The 20564-nt window shown below is 47.7% G+C and overlaps 1 protein-coding gene across 3 annotated transcripts in view; it reads left to right on the top strand.

Annotated features, from left to right (window-relative positions):
* The window catches only part of usp43a (ubiquitin specific peptidase 43a), a 90967-nt gene extending 70781 nt beyond the window's left edge, over positions 1-20186 (top strand). For 2 of the 3 annotated variants that reach the window (XM_029246625.1, XM_029246628.1), the window contains exons 9-14: positions 5669-5775; positions 12324-12401; positions 12654-12783; positions 15043-15367; positions 15678-15836; positions 15923-20186. In XM_029246625.1, the coding sequence (XP_029102458.1) occupies positions 5669-5775; positions 12324-12401; positions 12654-12783; positions 15043-15367; positions 15678-15836; positions 15923-17229 (2106 nt within the window). In that variant the 3' untranslated portion in view covers positions 17230-20186. The remainder of the gene's footprint in view (positions 1-5668; positions 5776-12323; positions 12402-12653; positions 12784-15042; positions 15368-15677; positions 15837-15922) is intronic. The other variant, XM_029246627.1, reaches the window with a different exon arrangement.
* The last annotated feature ends 378 nt before the right edge of the window (positions 20187-20564 follow it).

Raw genomic sequence — 20564 nt, 5'->3', positions numbered from 1 at the left:
AAAAAATAGCGGAGACGCTGCTAGGTCGGTCCTGAGTCAGAGCGTGGTAATTCATCAGATGAGCCTTGAGTGATTTGGTCTCATTAAGGACAAACTGATTTGGGATGATGGAAGTGCTGATAAAAGTTAATGTAAGGAAAAGGCAGGAGCCTTGTTCCCAAATGTGCTACGCCAAGGCTGGAAATGAACCAAATTAATATTGCCGACACCACGCGGAGTCGAGCGAGGCGCCAAAATGAGGATTCGGTACACACGGCAATATATATGTGCAACCAATCTGTTTCCTGTTGAGGGCTTCCAGCAAGAAAGGTGAGCATAAATATTTCTTGTTCACAGCCTGTCAAAGGAAAGATTAGCAGTTTGAGTGCGTTCATGTGAAAGCAGAAGCAGAAAAGCAGTATCGCTCGACAATGCTGAAAATCTCAGTCCACTGTGCAACAGCCTGTGGGATTGCTGCCAGAAAGGGGCTCGCAAACGTGATATTGTCCTCCTGTCACGGAGGAAGCAATTAAACTGCCACTGTGCTCCAGAGGCCTGCTACGTGTGGCCGGGGGGGGGGTGGTTCTTTCGATGGGCACGGATTGATATCCACACTGAGAAACAAGCGTACGATTGCCAGAGTCACGCATACCCTTGCCCCTCTTTGCTCTGCTTCTGTCACCGATACTAAGAGGTTAGTGTCACCTCCAGGTTCGACCAGAAGTCTCACTCGCCAGTTTGTGCTTGTACTGGGATGCAAGGTAAAACCGGTCCATGAAAGTTTGATTTGCGTGAACAGGAGTGTCTCCGGTGTGTTTCTGTGGTCCTATTTGGGTGCGTGCGTGCGTGCGTGTGTGTGTGTGTGTGTGTGTGTGTGTGTGTCGTCATCCTGCGTCTATGCGTGCGTGTCTTTTCCTCCCACTCTTCAGTCAATTAAACGTCAAACAGTCCGTAAGAACATAAGGACCTAATACAGAAAAGCGTTTCGAAATCCAAAGTCAATTATCGTTGATGATAATTCGACACTCGGTTGATTCAAAGAACAGCAGGCTGCTGGTCGTGCTGAAGCTGCCGGCAGGGAGTTCAGTCTTCCTCCGTCGTCCTGATACATAAGCAAAAGGATGGCTGCCAGAGGGGCGGTAAGAGCTCCACTCACCGAGGAAGTCATCTTCAGGGACACGGGGTATGAGATGTGTGTCCCTTTGGTTTATGGCCTTTCTCGCCCCAAGCACAGCCTAGCGATCGGGACAGATGTTCAAGCACACCCTACAGTGAGCAAAGGGCAGGATTGGGAGCGTCTCCGGGAACATTACCGCACCTTTCACTACCACCTTCTCTCTCGCTGACAGCTGCCCTCCGCCGGGGTCATTCGGTTTGCACGCCGAGATATGTCTCCCATACCTTTATATGACTGGTGCAGAATGGACCTCGCGTCCTCTGTTTGAGTATACGGTAGAACGCTTGGCTCCCACAAACAGTGACGCTTCAGAGTGTTCGGTGTCTTTGCCAGGAACAGAACCACAGAAATAAACGGATGGGTATCTTGACCGAGCCCGTTGAAATTCCAGCTCCGAGTCGCTCTCGAGCGAGTGGCTTGCAGAGAGCTTTAATAAAACCTTCTGGGCCTCGGAGAGTTAAAAAGCACTGCTGCAAGACATTGACATCGTGCAAAACTCCCTCCGGCTGCACTCGTTTGTTTGCTTTAGAAAAAAACCGACAAGGTCCTTGTCATTTCGCAGCCAAGATATGTTGGTCCCGATTCTCCCAGCTGTTCCCGCACCGTGCTGCGTCGGCCAGCTTGCGGAGCGGAGACAAAAGGCCTCGGAAGCCTCAGTGAGTCAGCAGGAGAGAGCTGGTGTTTTATTTTTGGAAGACGGGCGATTAGGGAGGATCTCGACCGAAGTCCTTCAACCGTCCGAGCATCTGGCTGCAGTTGTTCGCTAGGCCTGCGCGTCAGCATGATGTTCTGGAGCTACCGAGCAGGAGGGAAAGGAGTGAAACTGGCAGAAAATGTAACAAAAGACCGTAAACACTCAATGAGAAGTCCCTACCCCCCCACCCCCCGCACGCAGAGACATACACGCTCGCACCCACGCATTGGCACTCTTGCAGCGAGCACTAACCGCTAGTGAAATGGCACAAGGAAGTGTCTCGCATCACTCTGGCGCTGAGCGGATGCCGCTGTTGTTGCGTTGTTAACGCACCCCGGTGAGCGCTGCTCTAATTTCACTAAGCTGTCAATCCTAATGATTTCCAGCAGCACCCACCATTGCATCGGGACGCTCGAGCCTCACGGTTAAGGACGGGGAGCGCATCTCCCGACCGCACCGTAGGCTTCAAAACCACCGCACCGTTGCCTTAGTGCACCTCTGTATCTTAGTTTGTCCGCATGAAGGGACACTTGTCACGGGAGAAGTTCCGTAGGTTTCCAGTCGTGTCTCCTGCGAGGGCCTGCTGGTAGGACTGGAGGTGCAAGTCCGCTGTCCTGCCTGCGAGCTGGACGCTGAAATCGCGTTAGGGAGCGCCAACAGCAGCAACTTCTGTGGCTGCCTTTCGATATTTACGGTAGACACCTCGGGTTATACTTCCGTATGAGGCACGGTGACCTTTGTCACGTCAGCCACGTTCGTGCACCTCCTCGTGACCAGACAGACATAAAACTGATTTGGTTTGGTTTTCTTCTTTCCAGATGCCTTGTCAGCAATTACAAGGGAACTTTGAGTCCATGTTGAAGTTCTTTCGTTCGTACCGTGTGTTCGCTTGCTCAGCAGTCATCAGATAGATGTACACCGGGCTAAAGCAAACACTTGCAGGTATTTCACTGGAATGGACTTGTCAGGTTCGAAACCTTTTTTCAGGGCTTCATAACAGAAGATCTGTTAGACCAGCACTGCTTCCATAATAAAACAGAACGTTGATTTTTGTTTTCCCCCCTGCGGAATCTAATGGATAACCTGCTGTTTTCAGCTATTTTGTTTCCCTGAGGGTCAAAGTTGTACTTTTTATTATTATGGATTTTAACCAGCAAACACAAGTTTTAATTAGGAAATTACAGAATAATTTTGATCTTGACTTCTCAGAGTATTTACCTGTCTTTAAAACAAAAAAAAAAAAAAAATTTAAAAATCCAAGGTTATTGCAGACATCCCAATAGGCTTCCCCAGAGCTTAAATGAATGTCAAAGAACAACACACTACCTCTAAGAAAAGGAGTTTTTCCTCACGCCACAGTCTTCAGGTGGCATTGAACAAGCACAGACCTAAATGACATTATCTGCGAGGCCTGGAAAGTTGTACATCTGACAATTCCCCCTATCAGTGGCCTGCAGTGTGATGACCTGTGTCCAGTTATTCACCAGCCCCTCGCTGGCTGGCGGGCAGGAAGTGCCAGGGTACGTCGGCCAAAGTCTGCCATATCGCTGTTTCTGGGACCCTGGGGTATGCATTTAAAACAATCTTACAGTTCAGTCCTCGATCCAAACCCAGGATTCCAAGTAGGTTTGGAACAATTTGAGCGCCACCCAAATTACTCTGCTCTCTATGTTTCTGGAGATTGCCGGGTCTTCTGTGAAAGAATCCGTCATGTTTCTTCAATTCAGTTTATTTTTATAGAGCACTATTCTCACCCTGTGACACACAAAGCTTTAACACAGGCATAAGGCAAGAAAAACAAATACATCAGATAAAGAAGGTAGTTGACTACTGACTATAATAATATAATGCTTTTATAGAGCTATTACTATGCCTACTGGCCACAGAGGAAAGGAACAAAAACTCCCAACCGAAAATCAAGGGAGGAAAAATCCTCTGGGGGTCCAAGGGCCAGTGGCTGCCCACCCCTCCTGGGCATTCTACATTAAATAAGACTTCTAAGCCAGTTAACAAGCAATAATGATATTGTTGCTGTATGGTAGCTTGAATTCCCAGCTCGGCATGGTACGTCACGTCCATCATGGCAGTCGGTCATCATCTTCAGTCGGCATTGATGTGTCTGTGACCGCTGGCTGGCCTCCTCGGGTCTTATGTAGGGAGACGGTGCTCGACAAGAAGTAGTAGTAATTTGTAACTTAAACAAATAGAATTTGCATTGGTATAGAGGTGGGAAAAACAAACACAGCCAAGTGGAATTACATTTCCAGGTGGAATGCTTGAGTAAATCAAGTCTTTTGGAAACTGAGAGAGACGGGGCATTTCTGACAGTAGCTGGTAGACTGTTCCACAGTTTAGGTGCTCTGTAGCTAAAGGTGTGACCTCCTCCTGAGCTCTTATTGATCACAGGTACTTTAAGGTAACCTGCATCCAATGAACGAACATATCGTCCTGAGATATGAGAATCGATGATCTCACGAAGGTAAGTCGGAGCAGTGCCATGTACTGCCTTATAGATCAAAAGTAGGTTTTATAATCAACTCTAAATGTAACAGTGAGCCAATGCAATGATTTAAGTACCAGTGTTATATGATCGTACTTCCTAGTTCTAGTGACAATTCTCGCAGCAGCATTTTGGTACCAGCTGTAGCCTGGATACAGTCTGGTACCTGACAACAAAGCATTACAATAGTCCAGCCTGCTTGAAACAAAAGCATGAACCAGTTTCTCAGTATCTTGTCCACATAGGTATCGCCATAATTTAACTACGTCTCCTAAGTAAAGGAAGCACGATTGGCATTCTCATATTACCTGGCCCCCCTCTACCACACTTTTACACTACACAATATGGTCATTCATGGTTAACCTTGAAGACAATGACCCGCCGTAAGCACCAGTAGCAAGAAACAAAGTCAGGAGGTTATTGACAAGTACTTGTATGTCAGAACTTGGAGTCTTCTCTCATTGAAACTTTGTGTGGTAAATGTTTCTGTGTATTTTATAAAATAAAAATATAAACCAGCTGATGAATGTAGCCTAACTTTTAATTGATGTGCATCCATCTTGTTTCTTCTACAAAAAAAGCAATGGTCAAAAGTAGTCACTTATGAGTATCAGCTTCGAACTGGAAAGTGACCCATCCAGTAAATAATTCACATTATTTCTGTCCAGTATTGAGCCTTGATACTCATACCCTTAGTAGATGTTTTTTTAGTCTTTGTTGTTCCATCTTTTAGTCCTCGGTGCACTGAGTGCTTTTTTTTTGGCCTGATGGAAGTCCTTTGAGAGAGAAGTTAAAACACAGGGATATCTGAAAATTCAACAAAAAGTGTGTTTGCTTTCTTCCCTAGATGAAGTCTTATTAACAACCCAGTTTTTCTTTTTATGCCTGGCTGCATCTCTGTGCTCTCTTGGCAGTATTTAATACGAGTCAATTAGGAGCATGATTCTCCTTCATATTCCTCTGGTTATTAATGGTCTTTTGTTTCGAGGCCTCAAACAACCTAATGTATTGTTTCATGCTGCTTCTAGAAACATCTGAGGAACCAAGGGTAACGTCTTCAGACATATTTGTGTTTGGCATTCATTTCAAACAGCTATGGTAAGTCAAAAGGGAACTCGTAGATCAGCAGAAAGCAAGCAGAATGCCCAAGTTGTAGTTTTTCAGCTTTACCATTGATTTCCTCTCCCCTCCCTTGATGTACCGTACATCCTGGCTATCTTCTCGCAGAACAGCTCTGTGTCCTTATGTCATGCTGGGCGGATCAGAGGTGATGGGGTTGACTTTTTCCTGACATGTCTTCGCCGCGTCTCTTTTGCAGAACTCGGAGCGAGCGCTGTTTAAAGTCCGCGTTGTGGGCGGATCGGCCTCCTACAGCTACCTGTCTCACCAGGATGGACGGCCGCTTTGCCACCCTGCTGTAGACAGGTAAGTCCTCGGGAGTCTGTCCTCTCAGCCTGCCGTATCGCTCTGAAGTTCTCTTTCCATGACTGTGCTAACTTGCACCTTCTACACCAGCTGTCCCACCTTTATGACCTTTGCAGTCCACTGGCCTCCTCAATTAAAATGGTGATGTTATTTAAATGTCTGGCAAAGTGTCCTATTACAGCGGAGCTCAGCGGATGCCGGTGGGGGGCACTTGCATTTAGATGCCACGGCATAACACACAGGACATTGCACATGTTGACCGTTGTAACGGGTCACTTTCCTACAGAGGTGTTGAGGATCTGACTGGGTGGCATCTCACGCCCTGTGGTGGACACTGTTTGTCGGTAAAGAACCTGTAGGAAGCACAGCAGGGACCAGAGGTGATTAATGGAAGTGTGACACTAACTAGCGTACCTCTGTGCTCTTTATTTTATTGTTGTTTGGAACGTGGCGGACTTGATTTTGGAGAAAACCGCATCAGCAGAGAGAGCCCAACACGTGTAATAAAGCTCACGTAAGGATGGCCTTTCACCTTCTTCTTGCGCATTCTGTGCAAAGTAAAGGAAAAAAGAAGTGGGGCAGTAAAGAAGCATTCCTATTTCCGGACCCCGGCTGCTTTTTCTCACGCGGCACGTACAGCAGTAGTTGCTGTGCACCCTTTGAACGATGTGGTAATTGCCCCTACAAAACCAACAAAGCACTGCGGAGCTTCGAGAGCTTAAATGTCCTCTGCTGTGAAGAGGAGGCCGCAGACTCCTCCTCCTGAGATGAGGAGCAACCGCAGTCTCTGTTGCGTCAATGTGTACTGAAGTGTTGTATTTATAACCGTGCCTTTGCACTCCACTTGTGCGGAGAGCGCGTTGTTCGCACCCGGTTTTATTCCGACCGTTCGCCCTCGGCCCGAGCCGGGACGTGCAGGAAGGGAGCTGTGAGCGTGTGGGTCTGTCGGACCGCCTGTCTGGGACCTCGGCAGAAACGAGAACCGAGCCCCGTGAGAAAAATGCCTCCCCTTGGTACCGTGCCTCATTCTCTTAAGATGTATGTTTAGAATGTGGGGGAGTCCTGTAGGATAAGAAGCGCAGTGTGTTTCTTTAAAATGCATCAAGCTTTTTTGTGTACTCATTAAGAACTCTACTTTAATGATTAAATTCAATATAAAAGCTATACCTGCAGCTATAGGGGTGACCATGCAGCTCTTGGTGAAGCTGAAAATGTCTTTTTTCCCCCCATGAGTTACACAGTATGGCTGCAGCATGTGCTTTGACAATGGTCAGCTGTGCTTAGGGCATCCTGTCCGTCCCATCGATGTCAGTACATGTCGTTGGAAAAAGGGTTTGTGGGATGTCAGCTGTGACCTTCGAATCGTTGCCTTATCGGGCTTCGCTGCCATAAAACCCGGGGGCATCATCTTCGGTGGGAGGCTGAGTGTATCTCTGAAATTCTGTCCGGGTTTGTCCTGTGGATTAGTTTATGGAACTCTGTCTACTGAGAGTCATATTGGTGTGTTGTTGTTGTTTACAAAAAGAAATGGTATCAATCGTTGTCAAAATGGCTTTGTGCCACTTCCACTGAGGTGATGGCAAAATCCTTTACTGTTAATGGTATTCCTGTTAACACTTTGTGGCTTCTAAGTCATGTAAACATCAATTGCGCGTTATTGTTCTTACATCTTTTGAACGTTTACATGAAACACTACATCACAAAGTGCTGTTTGAACACCATTTTGAATTAAATAGTAATTAGATGAAGGCGCCAGTTTAGGGTTGGGCACGGTTCAGTGAAGCAAGTCATATTCCACCTCGCACCGTGAGAGTTTAGTGCCGTGACAACAAAGGAGCAGAAATAAACCAAGAGACGTGAAGAATGAATCCAGAAAAAGAACAAGGCCTTCCTTGCACAGGACCGGAATTTATGTAGAGTTTAACAAATGTAGGTAAGCCGGTAGCATAGTCGTGAAGTAGTAGAAGATAGTTTACTGGAATGATTTCAGTAAAGTTCCCATCTGTATGACCGGGTGCAAATTCTGGGTCACTTTGGTTAAAAGTATTGGCAAAGGAGCAAAAGAACAAAAGGAAGAAGATGATTGAGTTGTAGTTGGCGTTTGCAGAGAAGGCACCGTATGCGGGATGAGCGGAGTAGCTGATGTGTAGATTCTCTGATGCGATGCGCTCGGCTGCCGCGGGTCCCTGCAGACCCACACGCCTCGTACCGACTCGCTCTAGCGAGGAAGACGTGAAGAGTCTCTACGTGTGCGGCCGCTGCTGGCTCTCTCCGGAGCTCTGATGCCGCACGTACGGCTGCGCGAGCACATGGACTGACCCCTTTGTGTTCCTCTCTGCTCTCCTAACAGACATGCTGCCCTGTCTGCTGGGAAGCGTGTGAGAAAGAGTACTTCTCACCCTCAACGATTTTCACCGAGTCCTCGGGCACTCGGTGGAGAATGATAACCCCACCCAAACACGCACTCTTCCGACCTCCGCTCGCACTTGATGCGTTCCGCTGGGTCGGGGGCTGAGGCCGAAAGGGCACCGGGAAGAACTGGATCCCAGATGAGGCACGACGCCTCTCGGCGCTGGATGGCCAGCAGAGAGCTTCTCTCCCGCTCCGTGTCTCACTGTACCTTCAAGGGGATGGACGTAAGGAAGAGTAGATGTTGACCTACGGTAGCTCGGCACTTTCTGTTGGTGATCGGGAGAGACACGCAAGTCATTTTAGACCCTCGTCGTCACTAGGAGAATTCATGACTTAAAAAAAAAAAAAAAAAAACCAGCTATGTCTAGTTTTTTTCCCTATTCCTTTCCGATCCACGTCCCGATGTTCAGAAATGGCCAGCAAGCACGCAATTGATAAAGTACAGTTGATTCCCCTTACGTTTCGGAGTTTGTGCAGCGCGGCTTTAAATCCTCACCGAAACAATCGCAGACAAGCGAAATGGGCCGCTTGTCAGAATTGATCTGTTTTTGCCATTTTTCCCGGCAGAAAACACCGCCACGCTTTAAATCCACATCTTATGTATCGAATTAGATTACCTACCTACCTCCACATCCACGCCTTAACGTTTACCTTGTTCTACGTGAAACGTTGCGGAGGCGGTGGGGAGAATTCCACCCACTTAAACACGTTTGTGATGTTTCACTCTGTCGACCGTGTTAGGTTATTCCCTTCCATTCCAGGTTGCGTCGTTATGATATCGTGATATCCTTCTGCCAGCTGCAGGTTCCATACCATTCTTCTGTGCGTTTTAACAATTTATTTAACTTGCTGTTTCACTGAGACTAAGCAGATTATTTTCTGCCACGTTGACCCTGCAACCTTTTGGTCACCATTCCAGGACTCGAACTGCAGCAGTAGCTGCGGCCAAAAAAAAAACTGCCATCATCTTTGGCAGCTCTGCCGGAATCTGAATAAACTTACTGGATGAAGACCAGACTCGACTATTATCAGAAGAAATTACATACAGCGTATAGTTCTAGATGCCGCAGAATTGCGCATTTTCATAGATGTTACAATATTTGTTGACGGGAAAGATCGGACAGCTCCGTACTGAGGCCGCGCTAAATATGTGGCTGAGTGCAGCTGAGAAACAATTGTGAGAGTCAGTTAACCTGGAAAATAGTGTCAGTTCTGTAATTATCGATGAAAACTATTAAAAAGGTGCAGTATGGTAATTTCCAGTGGAGATGCATTGAGCCTGCTGTTTGAAGCAAAAACTCTTCTTTTGTTACCCTTCATGGAGTATGCTGCTCTTTTAAAGTACTGCATGTAATAAGTCCTTACTGAAATTCCGACTTGATTTGTGGAGATTCCAGTTGCCTATAAAAGAATATCATTTCAGCGAAAACGAAAATAGCTTCCTCTAGCACAGACATTCATTCTGAGCGCTAATGTGTCAGTCTGTCAGGTTCAAGAGAAATGAATGATTTGGATAAAGAGACATTCATTTGGTACACCCACCGGTGTAAACCTGTAAGCCGTTTTAGCCCCGATGCGGCGTTAGATCCAGGAGCCGTACACACAAGATTTATTTCGGCGTGTCACTCATATGATCAAGGAGGCATTGATTTTCTTTTCCTCCTGGATTGCGCTTCTTTCGGATAAGATCAGCGGAGGGTTAGGGTGGGGAAACTCTTATCCACTGCATCTATTGATCTCTTAGGCAGGCAAACTGTACAGGACCCATCCCACCATACAACATCACGGAATCGGGCTGAGAAACGCATTAAAACGGGAGTATAATCAGATTAAATGCGGAAACTGAGGTTTTTATGGAGACGATCGATGCGCTGGAGAGAATAATGAATTGCTCTAAGTTGACTAGTAGTGTTACAGAAGGGGCCGCCGATACGATGTGCTGCCATTCTCGAGTTAGAAAATGCTTTGCTTTGGATTAAATTTTTGCATAATGAAAAACGCATCGCTTTACTCTCTTTACGTGGCTGCGGCGCGTCCTCTCGCCTTTTGCCTTTGTATAAATTCCCAAGTTATTGCCGGATAGTTGTTGGAGCCTTCAGAATATTGTGGCGCTCTGGGTTCGGATGGGGCGAAGAAGGATGCCCAGCCAACGTTCATAATGGACATTTTATTAGAACACCACCATACAGGGAAGTAATGCTCTCGGTCCAAAGACCCCTTTTTCCTCAAAGACCATGGCTTAGCACTACAGGGTTTCTCTCTGCACGCTGCCAAACACAGCCACCCCATTATATTCCCCAGAATTGTCCCCAGTGGTTGAACACTATTCACAATTTTCCCAGAATCCAACTATTTACGATAGACCCGTTTCCCGCCCAAACTCTCTCTAACGCGGGTCGTTACAATATTATTATTATTTAAAAATATGACACCTTCTGGACAGAATGGGTACTTTAATGAGTACTGTAGACGTCCTCCTCTTCTGTGCCACCGACAGGAATCGTGCCTCAATAACAGAGTGAACGCAGTTAATCTGTAATATAGCGAAGTTCATAATAGTTTGTAAACAGTTTCAGTTTATAAAGAGATGCATTTGCATTTCCCCTTTCCTTTACTGACCAAAGAACACAAAAGCTTCATGCTTCGGCACTATAACGTAATTGCTTTTATTTTAACGCATATATCCTGTTGTTCTTCAGTAACTACTGTTATACTGTAAGTGAAGTGTGCAGACATGCCAGGACGAGGGATGCTTTGTGTTGGTTCTGTTACTGGTCCGGAACGTAGGTTACAGTATTGACGGATTTCTCCAGTAACTCATACTTGTTGTTCGATTCCCATTAAGAGTTTGTACATCCAGTAAAGACAATTGTGTACTTTTGACTCCAAAGCATGAAAATGTGTTCTTTTTCCCTGTTACTGCTCCCTCATTTCCCCGCCTGTCCAGCTTACGTGGACCGGGAGCAACTCGGAGAGAATTCGGAGCCGCAGCCCTCCAGCCACCCGGGCTCTGAGTAGCTCGACCGATCGGGTGACGCTCCCCCGTTAGCGAGACGATTACACGCCTGCTGGAAGTTGTTGCCCCCTCTGGAACCTAAATCGGTGCCGACTGTCCATTCGTGACGCTGGCGTTCCGTTTTTACCCAGAAAGCTGCTGCTGGACACAGTTTGCTTTAATGCCGTATGATGTCACCAGGGATGGCACCTGTGTCTGTATGTCTTTAACTGTGCTTATTTCTACTCATTTCTTCTGTCTGCGTTGAGTGGAAAACCAGGCACTCTGTGCTGTCGCTTCACGTGAGCGGCTTTCAGCCTAGCGAAGGCCACGGGTCCGGAGCGAGCAGGGGAGGCGTCCGGGGCGGGCGGAAAGCAGGAAGCCGTTATCCAGCTCGGCAAAATTTTGGGAGGGGGAGAAACGGTCACGTCGCATTGTGAGACGCGGGGACTTTACGGCTGTGGAGTGACGCGTCTGTCTTGGCGGTCTTCGGCGCCCTGTTTCCCAAGGGACCATGGGAAAGTACCAGGCATCTCTAAGGAATGCAGAGCATTGTTTTACACTCAATATGGGGTCACTGCACAGCAGAGCTCAGGGCTCCCTCAACACTCAGTGATATAATCAATGTAGGGAGACAGTACTGAATACATCCAGTAAATATAATTTATGTGTGTTGCTGTCACTTAAGTTTGGTCGATGGAAATTAGTGTTTTCATTACATACGTATTGTGCTCCATTTTAAGCAAGCGGTCTTTTATGGAAAGCTGACAACACCCTGCGGTCATCGTTAGAGGGGTCTCCGCACGGCACTGCGGTGTCGAGCCTTGATTTTGGGCCGTATGCAGGAGGTGCGCAGCATACGTACAGTAGAAAGAACTGGGGCGCATGAGCCCCTGGACGACTCCTTTGTGTCGAGAAAGTCTCTCGCCCTCTTTTGGAGACGGTCACGAACGGTTGGTGGTGTCCTGATGAGGCTTATTTTTCGTAATGAAACAAGTTTGTGAAACGGAACGGTACTAGCGATGCGGCACCGCTGTAGAACAAGCAACCGAACGAGTTCGTCTTTTGCCGGCGGTTATCGAAGCACGTGTCCGAGACGCCCTCTGCTCGGTTTGATGCGTTCGCCCATTTGTGACCGCAGAGCCCTGAAGTTCTGCAACCCGGGAGGACCGCCCCACGTGAAACTCCTTGTTGAGTGGGAGCCCAGGATCAAAGAGTGGTGAGTGTGTCGCACGCATTCACGCAACCACGCGCGCTGATACTCAGAAACACTCGTACCTCCGTATGTCCTGGGTTTACATTTAGTTTCCTGTGCGGTCAAGCGATGTTGACCATGTACATTACATGGACTCTTTTTTTTTTTTTTTTTTTTTTTTTTTAATTGTGGTACTGGTGATTGTTTAGGATCTCCTTGAAGTTCTGCTTTGTGCGTGACTATACGCGTGCGTGCATGTGTGTGTGTGTCTCCCAGCCTATTCGGGAATATCCAGGAGGAGGTGGTGAAGGACTCGGAGAGCGTCCGTGCTCAGCAGCAGCAGCATCTCCAGCAGCACAGCTGCACGCTGGACGAGTGCTTCCAGCTCTACACCAAAGAGGAACAGGTGACCCCCTCCTTTTCCCCAGTCTGTCCTCATCTTCATACTATTTCACTGTCCGTCCTCTTCTTTCTATGAAATAATCCACATTAGTGGCAATTTATCTGAACTTTTTGGTACCTTGGAGGAGCGGTTTCCGTGCCGAGATTTGAACTAGTAACGTTCTCCGTTTAACACTTCTACCGCCTATAGTCCCACTTTGACCTCACGCTTTCACGGATTTGGGCAGCTTTTCTTCCTCTGTTCATGCCAGGACGCAGCACCTGAATTCCTTCTGTTTTTGATTAAACTCTTCAGGATTATTTGTACTAACACTAGAAGAGCATGCAATAAACTTTAAAATGGACCACTGCACAATATTCATTATAATCCCAGCGTTATGGTCTGTGTGCTCTAGGAGAAGGGAAAGTGATGCCCATAGCTAATCAAATCATCTAAACAGGACAACGAGCAGTAAATCACTGCCTACAGGATAGGTGGCATGAGGGGTGATGCTAAAGATGAGCGGTCAGAAGGCCAGGAAGAGGCAGCAGGCTGAGGATGCTGTAGACCATTGCCATGGACGGCAGGTACAGCGCCTCTGAGGAGAACAAGAAGACCCACCCCACTCTGGCAGTCTAGGTCTAGGAGACGAGGAATGCGTCTGAGTCTGATGAAGGTCCCTCAGGGCCCGGCTGCATTCACATAGACGCGCGTCTCGTCTGCGGCGCTGTGCTGTAACCCAAGTCCCTGCGATGTTGCCTTGCGCTCTTTCGGCGTCTTGCGGTAGGGTGCGATGACAGTTCCGGGCTTTAGCGATCACGCGGGAAATTAAGCAACCGTCGCGTTGCTCGCCTCTGATTGGGCGGTGCTCGCAGATGAGTGAAGACGAAGCCTGACGCAGCCTACTTTTGGGAATTAAGTTAGAGCCGAGAGACTGTTTGGCCTATTTTGGTCTTCTGTGTGGTAGATGAGGAACGTTGTAAATACTCTATTTACCATTAAGTCTCAGAGCTTCTTACAGTAGTTGACATTAAAATTGTATGCCGCGTTTTAATATAACTTACTGTTTAATGCGTCGTGTTGCTTTTATTGTTATGAACAACAGGTGTGAATGCAAGATACAGGACATCTGTGCTTCGTTTAAAAACAGCCGCCGCTCACAGATTTTGATCAACGCTGTTTTATTGTGGCCTCGTACGGCCGAGTCCAGCAGGTTTCCCTCCGACTTTGCGCCGGTTAGAGTTAAATGCGTTTGGTCAAGATGGTGAATTGAATCCGGGATCATAACTGGTTACCTGTCTGCCTTTAACAGTGATCTGCTGAATGTCTCCTGAGAGCAGAGGGTCCTTCTAACATTGTTGACCGTACCTGACCGCAGCTTGGTTTTCAGCTGCGTTCTCAGCTCGTATTTAATATGCTGCTGCTTTTTCGTCTCTTTTCCCGCGGTCCTTTTTTTATTTCTATTTTTATCTCCCCTAATGTGGTATGAGATTGCTTTTCTGATCGTTTGTTTTGTAAATAATTTAGATCTGTTTGTGATGTGCTTTCCTCTGAGCCTGCTTCCCCTTGGGGGTTATTAAAGTTGTGCTCCAGTCAATATCAGATGAGCTGTTACGTGTCACATTTTTGTTCATGTTCCCCCATTCATAACCCGTCTTTTGAATAACTGTCCGGGCATAATTTGCATCTGATGCTCAAACATCCTGTTGCTGGCTTAATTGCTGCTGGAAAAATGCTCTAGAAGTTGCTTCAGTGAATGTCTAATTCTCAGTGGGGTTTCAATCAGGGATTTGATGCAGTTGGAGAGAGGTCATGAATATGCATGAGGTGGTCTAGTGTGATCAGGGAGGTGTGGTAAAAGTGGGTGGAGAGACAGGGCATTGTGCTCTAGTAGGGAGCTGAACTGGTGACCCGTGAGCTACAGATCGAGCGCTGCTGTAGCCTTGAGCCACACGTCTGGATGGCTTCACTTTGTTTCCTGCTGCATGACCCGGGGTGTCTCTGTTATAAATGTCTGCCAGCCTTGCCGTTTCATTAGTATTACTTTTTTCCCTTTTTCCTAGGTGATTTTATCCCAAGAGACTGATTTATTTGTGCAGCTAGTTGCATTGCTGTTAATGTTAAACACTTTTGTCAAAGGTACAACCACCGGGTCCATTCATTGTGCTACCCACTAACCCTTGGATTACTGAATTAAATAGAAAAAAGTGTTTTTACCCATGCTTGTGCATTTAAAACGTGTGTGTGTGTGTGTGTGTCCCAACACCCCCATGCGGCTGGCAGCTTGCCCCCGATGACGCCTGGAAGTGCCCACACTGCCAGCAGCTTCAGCAGGGCACAGTGAAGATGAGCCTCTGGACGCTGCCCGACATCCTCATCTTGCATCTGAAGCGCTTCCGGCAATCAGGCGAGCGCCGCCACAAGCTGTCCACGCTGGTACGCTTCCCGCTGGCTAACCTGGACATGGCCCCCCACATGGTGAAGAGAAGCCAGAGCATGCGCAACCTGGGGCCTTGGCCACCAGCCACCGGCGCACCCCTGGACTTCCTGTATGACCTTTATGCCGTGTGCAACCATCACGGGGGCATGCATGGTGGCCACTACACGGGTAAGGTTCGGGGAATGCACTGGGGAATATGGTTAACTGGGGTTGTAAGCATTGTGCGATGTTGAGTACACCAAACCAGGGCTGTTCAATTCCAGTCCTCAAAGACCACGTTCCCTGTTTAGCATAAGGAATGTGGCAGTACTTAATGTCCATCTGAAAGTCCATGTTAGGTCAGCTCTCCGCTTATAGGAGCAAATTCTTAATCCTAAGATTTCAGTTAAGAGTAAATACCACCACAGAGTAACTTATTATCAGGGTGTTAAGTATCTTCATATGGAAACAAAGTGAGTTTTGTTCATTGTGTGTTTAGCATATTGCCGGAACTCGGTGGATGGCCAGTGGTACAGCTATGATGACAGCGCTGTCGACATGGTGCCTGAGGATGAGGTCTGCACGCGTGGTGCCTACATCCTCTTTTACCAGAGACGGAATGCCATCCCACCTTGGTCGGCCAGCAGCTCCGTCAGGGGTGAGTAGCATGGTGCATGGTCTCGGACACCCCAGTGCGGTTGCGTTTCTGACAGGTTGCCGATTCAATGTCCGATCCACCCGCAGGCTCCACCAGCTCTTCCATGTCTGATCACTGGCTCATCCGTCTGACTGGGGACAGCAAGCGGGGCAGCCTGGTCTCGAGGGTGTCTTCTACCTGCCCCTCTTTGCCTGACTCCCCAGAGCCCCCCGTCTTCGATGAACTTTCCAAGGAGGAGAGAGGTGAGCGAATCCCCACCGCTATACTGTCACATCCACAGACAAGGGCAAACTTTGTGTTAATGCAGTATCTCGTTCTTTCGTACGCTGACGCAGGTGGGTTTGAAACCAGGCCCTTTGTCCGGGGAGTTCCGGGCCGCAGCGTGAGTATGCGAACCCCTACCAAGACCAAGGAGAACCTGAGCAAGGTACTGCCATTGAGGTGGTCCTTCGGCTCCAGGGATCGACAGAAGCAGACCACTGGGGAGCTGGTGGAGTACCTGGAGTCCGGTCGGCGTCCGCGTTGTACCAAGGACTCCATTGTTTCTCTGATGGCCGGACCGTCGGAGAAGAACGCAACTGAGGTGCGTGGGCAGCAGCAGCGGGTGAGTTCCCCAAGTGGCTCCAGTCTGAACTGCCTGGGCCGGCCCAGCTGGGAAAGCCAGGACTCCCTGAGGGTGCCACAAGGCCAGAGCCGTGCAGAGGGTCAGCGGCGTTCCAGCAGGCAGAGGGATGATGGCACTTTAACGAGGAGGAGCTCCAGGAAGAGCAAGCAAGAACAGGGCAGCACACCTGAACCCCAGTCCCGGAAGAGCTCAGGCACAGGGATTCCACCCGGTCCGGGCACGGGACTAGGGTGGGAAGCCACCATGAAGAGGGTCAAGAGCGTTCAGGGTGGTGCGCCAGGAGGGCAGTCCGAGGAGAGCAAGGGAAAGAAAGGAAGTGATTTGTCCAGCCACGATGGCATCCTCGCCTTTCTGAAGTCCAGTTTCACAAAGAAGGACAGCCAGAAGAAAGTCCGGGAAAGCGAGCCATCCCACGGGAGCTCGTCCCGGCTCTCCCTGTCCAACGGCGCCCTGAGCGGGCCCGTTGACAGCAAGGCAAACGGTGCCCCTAGAGGCAGCAGCCGGCATGGCGACGAGATGGCCAACGGTAAAGTGAGCCGCATTGGAAACACCGACATCAAGCGCTCCCAGAGCTCCTCCAACATCCAGAACAAGGCAGAGCCCTCGCTTCGCCGGTCTGCCTCCCTGCACAAGAGCGGCCTGTCTGGGGCTGCACCTCAGCGGAGCCTGACCTCGGACAGAAATGCCACTTTTGGCACCCTGCAGAGGACACGCTACAGCACCAACTCACTGGGCCGGAAAAGGATGGTGCCGGAATCGAGCTTTTGAGGGACACCCAGCAGCACCCTCTGGAGCGGTAATGCTGTCTGTACAGCTCATGTCTGGAGCCCAGCAGGGACACTGGCCACCACTTGTGGGGGTCCTGTCAACATTGCTGGTCTGGTGCCCTTAATATTGAAGGACCTGCTCTTGTTGTTAGAGACTGGCAAGTGTAGAGACTTGAACATTTAGGGTCCCTCGTGACATCGTCATCTTCGGGGTTGCGCATTTAATCGACGTTGCTAGACGTAATAAACGTTGGCTACGAGGTGCACCGCCTTGGAGCCACGTGTGCGTTTGACAAAACGGATGTTTTATCAAGATTAGTATTTCTTATTGATTTTAACGAATGTCCTTTTTTATTTTTGTTACAATAACAGTAAGTGCCTGTAAACGAAACACAGTTCAGATGGATGGACCTGTGTGCAATCTCTCTACACTGGAAATGCAAGTTAGACTCACACATCACCTTCGAGTGGACATCTGCGTCAGCACTGACAGATGAGGAAGGCAGACACCTTGCTCATGCAGTTCTTCGACAGTTGATTCTCTTCAACGCAGGGCGGTTGACAGCGTTGATGGGAAATACCAGAATAAATGATTGCTGTATTATTTATATTGTTTTGTAATACACCACTAGTAAAAGCCTACATCATGTACATAATCTTAGATATAAAATACATATCAGAGTATTTATTTAACCATTCCATGAAGAAAAAATACAAATTAAAAGATTGTGCTTGCACTGCAACACTGCTGCTAGATTCTCATCAGTTTAATATCGCAAAGTATGAACAGAGTATAGTTTTGCACTTACATTATATAGATTATTACTACCAAATACTTATTTTGAGTACACTAACTCCTACTGAGACAAAAGCAGTCATCATAAATCCCTCAAAAATACAATATGCCTCATTTGCGTGCACATACTGTACATAGATTTGAGCGTTGGCTGAAAGACGAGCTGCGGAACTGAGAAATGTTCATACAGCCGGACGAATGAAGTACGCCGTGTGTGATGTCCTGTCATCGTTTCCCTGCTCATGAAGGACACGCCTCTATCTAATTAAGTCAGTCGGCGTCTCGATGGTGTTAAGAGTTCAAATCTCGCCACCGATGGACCTGTCAAAGTGCACTCCGGAAGCCTTGAGCTCGACGCCCTTCTTCCGTGTGCGTCTGACGGCTGATCGGTCGGTGTGCGGAGGTGTCGGCTTCCTTCCCTCATCGTGCCATCCAAGACACCGGAATGACGTTTCTTCCCTAGAGGCGATGAAGAGTGTAGCAACAGTTGTGTTCCTTATGGTTTCACATCCTTAAATATTAGAAGGCTTTAAAACGACGCGTTTTCACCATAGGCTCGCCGTAAATCGAGATGCGTGTATCTCGAGGAGCCGTTTTCGACAGAGGCGTTACGCATCCTGACTTGCGGTCGGTTCCGGTGCTGAAGACGGGACCGAGCGTTCTTTCGGGAAGCTGTCGACAAGCCCGTCGGGCTGATCTCTCAGTGAAGGGCGTGGGGTCGTTTTCGTTATCCGAAATACCGAATAACCAGATCTGTAACAAAGTGCACTAGTCATAGTAGTTGGAGTAACTGCTGTTAGTAGAAGCAATAAAATGTTAAACTGAATCGTACCACGTGCATATTTTACTCAGTCCATTTTATTACTGTAAAGGTGAGGAATTTATCCACATGTTGTCTTTGTACTTAGAAGTACAGTGGAACCTGTTCTACGGTGAAACGGAGAATACTGTTCGGTAGGCCGCGGTAGCTTGTTCTCCGGACCTTTGACGTTCGTCCGAGCGAACGCGCCGAGCCGACCCGACCGCGAACTACTCTGTGCCGTGTCACCGCGACCCGGCGTGCATCCGAGCGGCCGTGCGCGCGGCGCGATCCTTCTGCTCATCTCATGAGTGATTGCCGTGACACGGTCCCGAGTGAGGGAGGAGACCATATGCCGGAGCTCGTCGAAACGGCGTTTAACCGCAGGTTTCTTGCTCTTAATGGTCACTGCGCTGGACAGTAATTATGGAATGGAGAAGTCACTTCTCAACGCGTTCTTGACGTAGAACGTTTAACGTCGACGTACTACTGTAGGAAACGACTCATTTTAAAAAAAAAAAAAAAAAAGCACAATTAGCTTACAGAGAAATGACGACGTGGCTCTTCTGATGTATCTTTGCTGTACTTCTCTTATTATTTCAGTACCATTCAATGTTATGATTTTATTGTGCAAATTAAAAATGCTGTTTGTAGTAAATGTTTAACGTAGATTCCTTTTTTTCATTCATTTTTGCTCTGTTTGACGAATAAGAACAATTTGTACAACTGGCTTGGTGACGTGACACGTGAGGTGAGAGGGGACCACCGCAGCAGTGCTCACCTGATGGCTGCGAGGCGCTCGGTCTCACTCGCCTGTCCCCTGGCGTACTTTCTGTTTACATCCTCTGACTATGTATTCCACCTTGCTGCGGATTGAGACGAATCCCTGAGATTTAGCAAGAGAGCTTAGAAACTTGGGTAAGACGTAAAGTCTGCTTTTTTTTTTTTTTTCCTTCCTCCTTTTTTTTTTCTGTTCTTGATTTGACTCGCGCACAGAGTACCTATCATGTTTACCAAAATGAGCACTTGTGCGAGAAGAATGCGATGAATGAAGGATGTTCTCCGGTTCTTTAATGAAATCTTGGTTTGATGTTTTTTATGCAATTTTGTAAAGTTCTATGTTTTTTAACAAGCTTTGTAAATACTTAAAGATAAATGTGAAGTAATGTGGTCTGGTAGAAATTGCCCACTCATGGGTATGTGGTTTATGGGGAAAAGCACAAATACTGGATTTTAATCAAACCTTCTCTGCAAAGGGGGGGTCCAGATTGATATACAATCACAACACAAAGGTTTGTATCCGAGATGTCTGCGATACATAATATACTGTATTTTTAATACGTCAAATAAAACACGTTGTTTATCACAGCCAGTTCTACGAGCGTTTATTTAATGGTGTTTGGGATTAAGATGGGGAACGTCATGCACGCATTTCTTCCCCCCCTTGAATTTCTTCGCTGGGCGGAAGCGCTATCCTTCTGAGGCCGAGTCGTTCGTTCTTTTCCCATCTAGAGGCATCACTTTACGCGTGTCTACCAAACTTTATCAGTTGCAATTCTGAGTCCCGAAGCACCTTACAGAGGACATTGTTTTTTTAAATAATTACCATCATAGAAGTCATATAAATATAATCAAACACCTTTTTGGGGTCACCTGAGGTTAAGGTGAAAACAAAGCTTCGTGTCCTGTAATTTTTTATTCATATTAAAATTCTTTTTTTGAATATGCCTTTCGTAGAGTC

Source organism: Scleropages formosus, chromosome 20 (genome assembly GCF_900964775.1).
Source record: "Scleropages formosus chromosome 20, fSclFor1.1, whole genome shotgun sequence".
In the NCBI taxonomy this organism is placed as follows: domain Eukaryota; kingdom Metazoa; phylum Chordata; class Actinopteri; order Osteoglossiformes; family Osteoglossidae; genus Scleropages; species Scleropages formosus.
Note: the sequence above shows the minus strand (reverse complement) of the source record. Positions and strands in the feature narration are given on the sequence as shown.